Source organism: Leuciscus leuciscus, assembly GCF_965113295.1.
Source record: "Leuciscus leuciscus genome assembly, chromosome: 17".
In the NCBI taxonomy this organism is placed as follows: Eukaryota; Metazoa; Chordata; class Actinopteri; order Cypriniformes; family Leuciscidae; genus Leuciscus; species Leuciscus leuciscus.
Window position 1 is genome coordinate 3,355,730 of NC_138741.1, and position 9,986 is coordinate 3,365,715.

Consider the following 9,986-nt stretch of genomic DNA (forward strand, 5'->3'; position numbering starts at 1 on the left):
TGCAAATGTCCGTTGAGAGAATAATGTTAGAAATCAAACTTACCTTTCATCTCAATGATCCCAAAGGAACTAGTTTCTCAGCAGCTGCGGAATTTTACTTTGCTCCGGTTAGTAATGCGGCAAAAAGTAAACACAGAACAGAAGCGCACTACAGTCGTTACATCCAGCTAACGTCATGTGTGTACCGGCTCACTCGGTTGCCTAGGTAATCAATATCACTCCGCTGCTGCTGTAGACAAGGCTTATGATTACAGGGAACAAATTATAACTAATGCAATGTGATGAAAGGTAAGTTTGATTTCTAACATTATTCTCTCAACGGACATATACATCGATAGTCTAGTGTTATAATTGATTTGCGTTTGGTGCACTGTGGAGTGGGTAAAACGGTTTTTAATGGCTGGCTAACATATACCATTGACTCGCGCTAGCCTAGCATCGGCTAACTATCCAAATATAAGGACTGGATAATAAAAAATAAAAAAATGTCTCCACTGCTGAATAACAACCAGGCTGACTTAAAAATGAGGTCCGATGTCAAAAATCCCGAACCACCCCTTTAACCGTTATGTTTTTATCACCTTAGAATGATCACCCACATGTTTCTATGGTGGCCCTGAACGGACAAACGCGTTTTGTTACTACCGGTATGTTGTTCTTCGTGCAAGGAAGCTAGCTGAAGTCAGCGAATAAAAACACTGACACAATGATGAACAAGTAACAATAATATTCGCAATAACATATCGTTTTGCTGAATAATAAAGTAAACCTATTCTCTTAATTTATCTTTGTAAAGAAACCTCATTGCTCAACTGGCTACTCTCTGCGAAATCTCCTGTCGGCCACCGTAACTTTTGTTGGTTGCAATTCACACTCTCACCACTAGATGCCGCTAAAAATCAAACCTTTTCACCCTTAAAGTTAGAACAAAAGTCAAGTCAAGTCAAGTCATCTTCACTGATATAGCGCTTTTAACAATGTAGATTGTTCCAAAGCAGCTTTACATTGATAAAAGGAAATTAAAGTAAAGTGTTTTGGCTTTATAGCAGCTCTAGACTAAAGTTAGTTTGATTGATTCACTTCCGTCGCAACGATCATTAGTTATTAACTTAGCTAAACACGACACCGTTTTAACAGGAAACTCTTAAGTTCTTTCTGCGCAAACTTTAAAAACGCGAACCAGTGAGAACGCCGATGGCGTGCACATGCGTATTACGAGTTCAGTCTATAGGTGTGTGCGTTTGAATATATGTGTGTAAGCGTGTAGTCCTTCCCTACAAATCAACCCTCAACATACTACTTGTCTGGCCTTAAAATTAATAATACAGAATTTTTTCGCTTCCACGTAACCACGCGAACCGGAATTATCCTGATAAAAAAAGCGCAAAGCTGTGACGCGCAGAGAAGGCGACCAGTTTCCATTTATTTTAATGCATGTCAATGGAGGAGAGGCTTCACTAGGCTGAATAAACTGCTTTTGTTGCTCATCTTAATGAATCGACAGCCTATTGGATAACCTTCAACATGTTTGCTCGTAAACATGCCTTTTGCATTGATCTATTTTGATTTTATTAAAAAATATTGTTTTATAAGAGAAGTCACAGAGGTATGATTCAGTTTAAGGCACTTCTCATGCATTTCTTCCATATCCGCAAACAGTGATTGACTGTCACACAATTCAGTGGCTGGTCATGTGACACCTACAACTCGGGTGATTGGTTAAAAAAACTGCTTGGTATTGAGTGTCATATAATGAAATGTTTATGATTTAAATCTAAAGAAATAAATATACACTGCTGTTCAGTTTTCTTCTGCTCACCATGGCTACATTTATTTGATCAGAAACACAATTAAAAAAAAGCAGTAATATTGTTAAAAATTATTACAACTTAAAATACTGGTTTTCTATTTTAATATACTTTAAAATATAATTTATTTCTGTGATCAAAGCTGAATTTTCAGCATCATTACTCCAGTCTTCAGTGTCACATGATCCTTCAGAAATCATTCTAATATGAGGATTTGATGCTCAAGAAACATTTCTCATTATTATCAATGTTGAAAACAGTCGTGCTGCTTTTTTTTTGTAACTGTGACTAATCTTTTGTAACATTATAAACTGTAATTTTTTTATCAATTTAATGCATGCTTGCATTACTACATTACATTGCATTACATACTATAAAAATAGTAATAAATATATTTAAAATATCATTACCAATAATGAGGAAATTGTTTGTGCTTTTCCTCATTTTAAATCACTTTATATAAAAGCATCAGACTAAAGGTAAAATAAATGTAAAATTCAAAATACTCACCTCATCTAATCGATGTCTGTTCATATCAATGTGCCGTTCAAACAGTCTCTTCAGTACCCTATAAAGGAGCGCTAGACTGATCAGAACCAGAAAGTGACACAAAAAATGCCTTGCAATTTGCCTCCACACATTAAAACGATCTCACACACCTGTCAGAGTAAAGGCCCTGAGTTAGGATCTCATTCGTCACATCTGTAATGAACTCCAGGTACAGCAATTCTTCCTCCCTGGTGAAAAGAACAAGTTCAGAAAGTCCACAGAGTGACACAGGAACATGAATAAACTGAAATTACAATTGATTGTTATAATTGTATTCTTGTATTATATCAAAAAGGAGCATCATAGGTCCCCTTTAACAATATTAAGTGGGATATTAGCTGTTTAAATGCCACATTAGTGAAATATTTCATGTATTTCAGCGGTCTAATATGTGACACTCACTCTGCTGAAACTTTTCTCATTATGGGGGATCTCATGCCTTCTGGTGAAACCCTGAAACAAAAGAAAATAAAAGTGAAAGTGAAAGTGAAAGTGACACGTGACGGCCAAGTATGGTAACCCATACTTGGAATTTGACCTCTGCATTTAACCCATCCAAGTTAATGCACACACATTAGGAGCAGAGTAGTGAGTAGTTAACACACAGACACTGCAAACGTGGATACACACACCCAGAGCAGCGGGCAGCCTTTGTGTGGCGCCCGGGGAGCGATTAGGGGTTAGGTGCCTTGCTCAAGGGCACCTCAGTCATTTCCCACCGGTTCTGGAATCGAACCAGCAACCTTTGGGTTACCAGTTCAACTCCCCAACCACTAGGCCATGACTGCCCCTTTTGACTGCCCCTCAAAATAGACTTTTCTCTTATGTATTATTGTGTAAAAATGCAAACGAAAAGCCAGCAAATATATAACTAACTTCATCTGTCTCATACTGTTTTGGTGAGCTCATTATATTTTTTGGTAGCAAAAGTGTGCTGACTGCACATATATGTAAATATTATAAAAACATGTGGCATTTGTGTTATATACAGAATCTTTTACCTGGAAGATGAAAGAAGAAAATCACTGTCCTTAAACCTGTTCGTCTTGCCGTGATGTCTAAATGATTCTTCATCCGACCACTCGTGATCAAGAGCAAATGTCTGCAAAAGGACAAAAATAAGCTAACAAGCTTTATATTTGAGCTTTTCTTTGTTTAGATTTAAGCTCACTCTGGACATTCATCAAAAAAACTTCATCAGGTGCATTCTGGGATGCTTTTAAACACAAACTGAGGGAGGAACATTTGTGATGATGCTTTTCAATCACTTTCCATGTCAACTTAAATAAAAGAGACGGATGGATGGATGAAAAGGTGTGTGAGATGGATGGATGGATGGATGGATGGATGGATGGATGGATGGATGGATGGATGGATGGATGAAAAGGTGTGTGAGATGGATGGACGGACGGATGGATGGATGGATGGAAAGGTGTGTGAGATGGATGGACGGACGGATGGATGGACGGACGGACGGACGGACGGACGGATGGATGGATGGATGGATGGATGGATGAAAAGGTGTGTGAGATGGATGGACGGACGGATGGATGGATGAAAAGGTGTGTGAGATGGATGGACGGACGGATGAAAAGGTGTGTGAGATAGATGGATGGATGGATGGATGGATGGATGGATGGATGGATGGATGGATGGATGGATGGATGGATGAAAAGGTGTGTGAGATGGATGGATGGATGGACGGACGGACGGACGGACGGACGGACGGACGGACGGACGGACGGACGGACGAACGGGCGGATGGATGAAAAGGTGTGAGATGGATGGATGGATGGATGGATGGATGAAAAGGTGTGTGAGATGGATGGATGGATGGATGGATGGATGGATGGATGGATGGATGGATGGATGGATGGATGGATGGATGGATGGATGGATGGATGAAAAGGTGTGTGAGATGGATGGATGGATGGATGGATGGATGGATGGATGGATGGATGGATGGATGGATGGATGGATGAAAAGGTGTGTGAGATGGATGGATGGATGGATGGATGGATGGATGGATGGATGGATGAAAAGGTGTGTGAGATGGATGGATGTATGGACAAGGAGAGATAGATAGATAGATAGATAGATAGATAGATAGATAGATAGATAGATAGATAGATAGATAGATAGATAGATAGATAGATAGATAGATAGATAGATAGTTGTGTACAAAATGAGCAATAAATGTCAATCTGAAAGTAATTTAAGTAAATTCTGATGTTTTGCCAAACAACTTGCCTGGAGCGACTGGAGCTGTGGAGAAAAGCCTCGTTTGGACCGTGTGCTGCAGACAACAGAACAAACAATGTTATACCATCAGATGGGCATTTTAAATCTCACATAACAGCTCTTTCAGTCTCAGTGATTACACCTCCGGTGGCGCGTCTCCTGTCCAATAACAGAGGCCGGTTTCTCCTCTTCCACTTTCCTCCGTGGAGGAGTGTAGTATCGATACTGTACCAGTGTGGACTGGTGGTGTGATTTCAGCGTTCTCGGAGTGAAGGGCTTCTCCGGAGTGAAGCGATGAGAGTGTTTCAGCAGGACGTCACCGCTGTAGGTCTTCTGTGTGGGATCCTGAAAGCTTTTAAACCCTTTCTGACTGGCAGACGTGGCACAGGACGGGCCTGCGTCCCGCCACTCAGGGTTTGGGCTTCGGGAACTCAACTCGGAGGCAGATCGGAAGTGGTTCGCAGGGGTTCCAGACGTTTGGGATGGATATACAATTTGTTTGGAATTAAACGAGGTGCTGATCCTGGGCGATGACATCAGCGATTGGTCCAGGTAATGATAGGCACTATCGCCACCCTGAACGGACGGTCTGCTCTGGAAACAAAGAGGAAACTACAGTTGTGAACACAGTTTCTGCCAAGCAACGTGATATAATGAAGCACAAGACGATGACTTACGTTCTTAGAAGAACAGGAGGTTCTTGAGTTTATCCTAGTGCTCCTCTGGGAATCAGATCTTCTCGACTGACTTCGAGTGTCTTTCCTTAACTGCTCACGCCGCTTTTGATCAACATCTACAAAGGTAAGAAATCATTGAAAAAATGATAAAGAAATATTTAATGAATAAGATACTAGTATAGTAATTTATATCTGGCTAAACAAAATGTTAAATATACTTTATTTAATATATTACATTCAATATTTTATTTAATACATTATATAACTATACACACACACACACACATATATATCTACACACATATTATATAAACACAAACTTTCATGTTAGATGCGATTAATCGATTTGACAGCCCAAATATATATGTGTGTGTTTGTCTGTACACACACACACACACACACACACACACACACACACACACACACACACACACACACACACATATAATTAGTGCTGTCAAATTGATTAATCGCATCTAACATAAAAGTTTGTTTATATAATGTGTGTGTGTATACATATACACACACATAATATTTGTGTGTGTATATATATATATATATATATATATATATAATTTTATTTATATATATTGTATATGTGTGTGAGTGTATATACACAGACGCGCACGCACACACACACACACACATAATATAGATATATATACAATTTTATATAAAAAAAAACATGTTCTGGTTTACATGTTTTTTAATCGATTTGACAGCAATAATATATATATATGTGTGTGTGTGTGTGTGTGTGTGTGTGTGTGTGTGTGTGTGTGTGTGTGTGTGTGTGTGTGTGTGTGTGTGTATAATGCATTTACTTTATCATTCAAATGAAGTAGATTGGTAATATGGGACCTTCTCTTACATTTGACATTGCTATGCAAGCTTTTAGGCACTGAACAGTCCACAGCAGCTGAAAGAAAACAAAGGAAGTGGTATATAAAGCATATAAAAGAAGACAAGAAATAAAGCATGAAGGAAAACTCTCAAAAACGAAACATTTTCCATTAGCCATTGCCTTTATGATAAATATGTAAAAACTATAAACTTGACATCCTTGCATGTATTTGAATTAGAAACTTACCTTTGGCTGAATACAGCTTTCTGTAATGTGAAACCATGTGGTCTTTAATCATGTACTGATTCATCAGTTTGCCAGATGAACCGAAACAGAACCCTAAAAGATGAACATTTGAGCTATTACTTTAAACATTATACCCCTAACATTAGATTGTTTACTAGTACAATCACAATCAGAAAACAACAAATCAAATGGTCTCAGATGGTATTGGCATGCTACTTTGATTTTACCATGGTACATCCAAAACACTATATAGTATTAACGCAATATCATGTCCAAATACATGGCATTACAGTAAAAACCACGGTAACTTTTTGTATAGTGCTTCTTTAGTGCGTTTCTCTTAAAACGACATGCTATAAACATAAATAAAGAGATTATAAGCGTCTGTGTTTGGCCAGATAATTATATTTTAATAGGCTAATTATCATTTACCGTTACCTGGTTTAGTGTCCATGATGAAAATCTCTGGCTGGAGTCTCATACTCAAAATAGTCGTGTTTCACCGGAAATCATCACGTAAAACGTTCATATGAACGCATGAGGTAATACAGACATATCATAAATACTCCATACACTTATTTTCACAGTTATCATCTTTCACAGCTGTTTTGCTAGCTGCTAACTGCCAGCTAATCTGTCCTCGCTACCGTGAAGCTTCACCGCCGCCATGTTGGTTGCTATGCGCGCGCCTGACGCCAAGAATAAATCTCTTAAAGGGACAGTTCAACCAAAAATGAAAATTCTGTCATCATTCACTCGCCCTCAAGTTGTTCCAAATCTGAATTAATTTCTGTCTTCTGCTGAACACAAAAAATATATATTTTGAAGAACATGTCGTCAACCGAAAAGTTGATGGACCCCTTGACTTACAAAGTATTTTTTTCCCCTCCATATACTATGGAAGTCAATGGGGTCCATGATCAACTACTTGAATGTAAATTAAAATTATGTGTGCAAGAGAAGATTCGTAAAGGTGTAAATCGGCTTTCAAGTGTAAGAAAAACATGTATTGTGAAACTGCAGCTTCATACTTCAGCTTCATGCCAACTAATTGCAAAATGTGTATTTTGAATTATTGCTATCCATTCCTTATTTTGTCAGATTGTTTAATTATCAATCAAATACTGAGTAACAAAAAATGCTTTCCATATCCCTTTCTAACAAAATGTTAATGTTTGATTGTAATCATAATGCAAAACCTGATACTCATCTTACAAAAAATATATAAACCTTGACAAAAAAGTAGTCTTTTAGAATGTGTGTATATATATATATATATATATATATATATATATATATATATATATATATATATATATATATATATATGCAAAACCTAATAAAAGTAAGAATATTTTATCCCCAAAAATAACTAGGGAATTCAAAAGTTTCTCTATATATTTATTACATCATGACATTACACAAGGTTTTATTTTAACGCATTACAGATGGCTCTATTCTCACTTCAAAAGATGGATTTTAAAGGCCTTCACTCTGTTTTAATCTGAAATATTGAATTTATTGAAAAATAATAATAAAAAAAAAATATTTTTTAAATATTCCATAGTTACATAAAATCCCCTCAAAATTCTAAATAATATTTAAAAATATATATTATTAAACAAATAATATTACATTGATTTTCCTGAAAAAAATTAAGTTACATTTCAAGGCTTCATATTGTCATTTTGTATTCATACTGTCCAGATCTGTCCCACACTTGCACTTTCTGCTGACTACAAAAGAGGAATGAGGTGAAATAAGTTTAGATGTGACATCTGTTGGAGTAATATTGCGTAATATGTAAATTAACCTATTTAATATAAACTATTTCATCACAACATGAGATATTTAGACTATAGTGACTATTTTAAACACTTAAATCAATATTTTTTTTCCCCCACAAGTCAAAGTCTAACATTTTCCAGTAATAAATAAATCTGTAAAGGTAAATCAGAATAAACAGCTTGAATGTGCTCACCTGATACTGAATATTTCATATAGAAAACTGCACATGTGTTTATGATCTCATGCCACATCATTACTAATAGATGCTGAGTCTTAAGGAGGTGCAGTACAGTCTCATCCATATTTCATGAGGAATCTCCGGGTGCTTCCTGCTCAATGCAAACAGACCAGACCTTACACAGCAACAATGATGAACAACTCTCCGTCCTGGAAATATGATTTCACAAGCATAACAGTACAATAATTCATCAATATTATTAGACAATATTGGGCCTATATTTGGTATTAAAATGCATTCGATTTAATAACAAATGTAAAATATATTGTTTCATTTTTATTTATTATAATGTTTTATTGATTGAAAGTGTAATCGTGAAATGATATCAAAGACCTTCCGGATTTCCATCAATAAATTCATATATGATTTGTAATGCAGAAAATGAATGATTGGCAGCTGATGGCAAAACTACAGCTAATTATCAGCAGAGATGAGGAGGTGAGGATATTTGTAAGCTGTATGTAATCCAAAAGCACACAAACCAAGATAATCCAACATAGGAAACATAAATCCGATGATGATGATGATGATGATGATGATCAAACAGGGGGAACAAGGAAAGCGACACACTAGGGCTGAATCTGAAATCGCCCCCTAAACCCTCATTCACTATTCCCTACGTTAGTCCACTAATACAGTTCACTTGTGAGCGCATTCGGACAGCCGTTGCGCGTACATTGTATTATTGCGGTGCATTGTGGGATTGAATGAGTGCACTCAATAACGTCCACTATGGTTTCCTCAAATAATGCCCTATTTGAGGGCATGGGGCGATTTCAGATTCAGCCTGAAACACAAGGGTATAAGTATTTACATATAAAAAGACTAACAAGGAACAGGTGATGGTGATTATTTGTAACCATAGAAACTAAAAAAGGGTAACTATGGAGACAAAAACATTACAGGAACAAACCACAAGAGAACACAGGCACAGCGAGACAAAAGAATATAAACATAAAAGTCCTGAAACATAAAACACAGGGGAATCATGACACTAATTGAATGATAATATTTATTCATTTTAATTAATCATATTTAAAGAATGAAATATGCACTTACAGTAAGTAAATGGGTTAAATTAATACACCCTATTATGTTTTTTTATGAGGGTTTTATGGCTTGAGCAACTTAATAAAACCAACATTTGAAGAATGATCCTTCCTATAAGTGAGATTTGACAGAACTAAGCATGAAATAACAGGTAATAAGTTCTAATAATAATATTTTTTTTATTAAAAAGTATTCGATTTAATTACATTTTATTCAAATGTAAAATTATTAAAACATATTACATTTTACTAATATTTTGTTAGATTTTTAATTTATTTTTATAATGTTTTATTGATTGAAAACGTAATAATGTAAATAGACATTCCACATTTAAATCCATCAACAAAAACAACAACAACAACTACAACAAAAAAAAAGATTTGTAATACATCTGATGGGAAAATCTACTGCTAATTGAATGATAATTTCTACAGATTATAATATTAAATGCAATCTGCAATGTTAGTATTATATTACAATAATGTTATTATATTTAATCAAGGGGATGGGGGGTGTGTGGGGGGGGGGGGGGGGGGGTGTTGATG

General features: G+C 36.2%; 1 protein-coding gene across 1 annotated transcript in view; it reads right to left on the reverse strand.

The window, feature by feature from the left end:
* The window catches only part of spata7 (spermatogenesis associated 7), a 9,548-nt gene extending 2,509 nt beyond the window's left edge, over positions 1-7,039 (reverse strand). Inside the window, exons 1-10 of the mRNA XM_082143814.1 lie at positions 6,804-7,039; positions 6,366-6,458; positions 6,147-6,194; positions 5,276-5,391; positions 4,741-5,192; positions 4,608-4,653; positions 3,359-3,459; positions 2,760-2,810; positions 2,468-2,545; positions 2,319-2,376 (exon numbers count right to left, since the gene is read on the reverse strand). Of these exons, the coding sequence (XP_081999940.1) occupies positions 2,319-2,376; positions 2,468-2,545; positions 2,760-2,810; positions 3,359-3,459; positions 4,608-4,653; positions 4,741-5,192; positions 5,276-5,391; positions 6,147-6,194; positions 6,366-6,458; positions 6,804-6,846 (1,086 nt within the window). The 5' untranslated portion in view covers positions 6,847-7,039. The remainder of the gene's footprint in view (positions 1-2,318; positions 2,377-2,467; positions 2,546-2,759; positions 2,811-3,358; positions 3,460-4,607; positions 4,654-4,740; positions 5,193-5,275; positions 5,392-6,146; positions 6,195-6,365; positions 6,459-6,803) is intronic.
* Between the last annotated feature and the right edge of the window lie 2,947 nt (positions 7,040-9,986).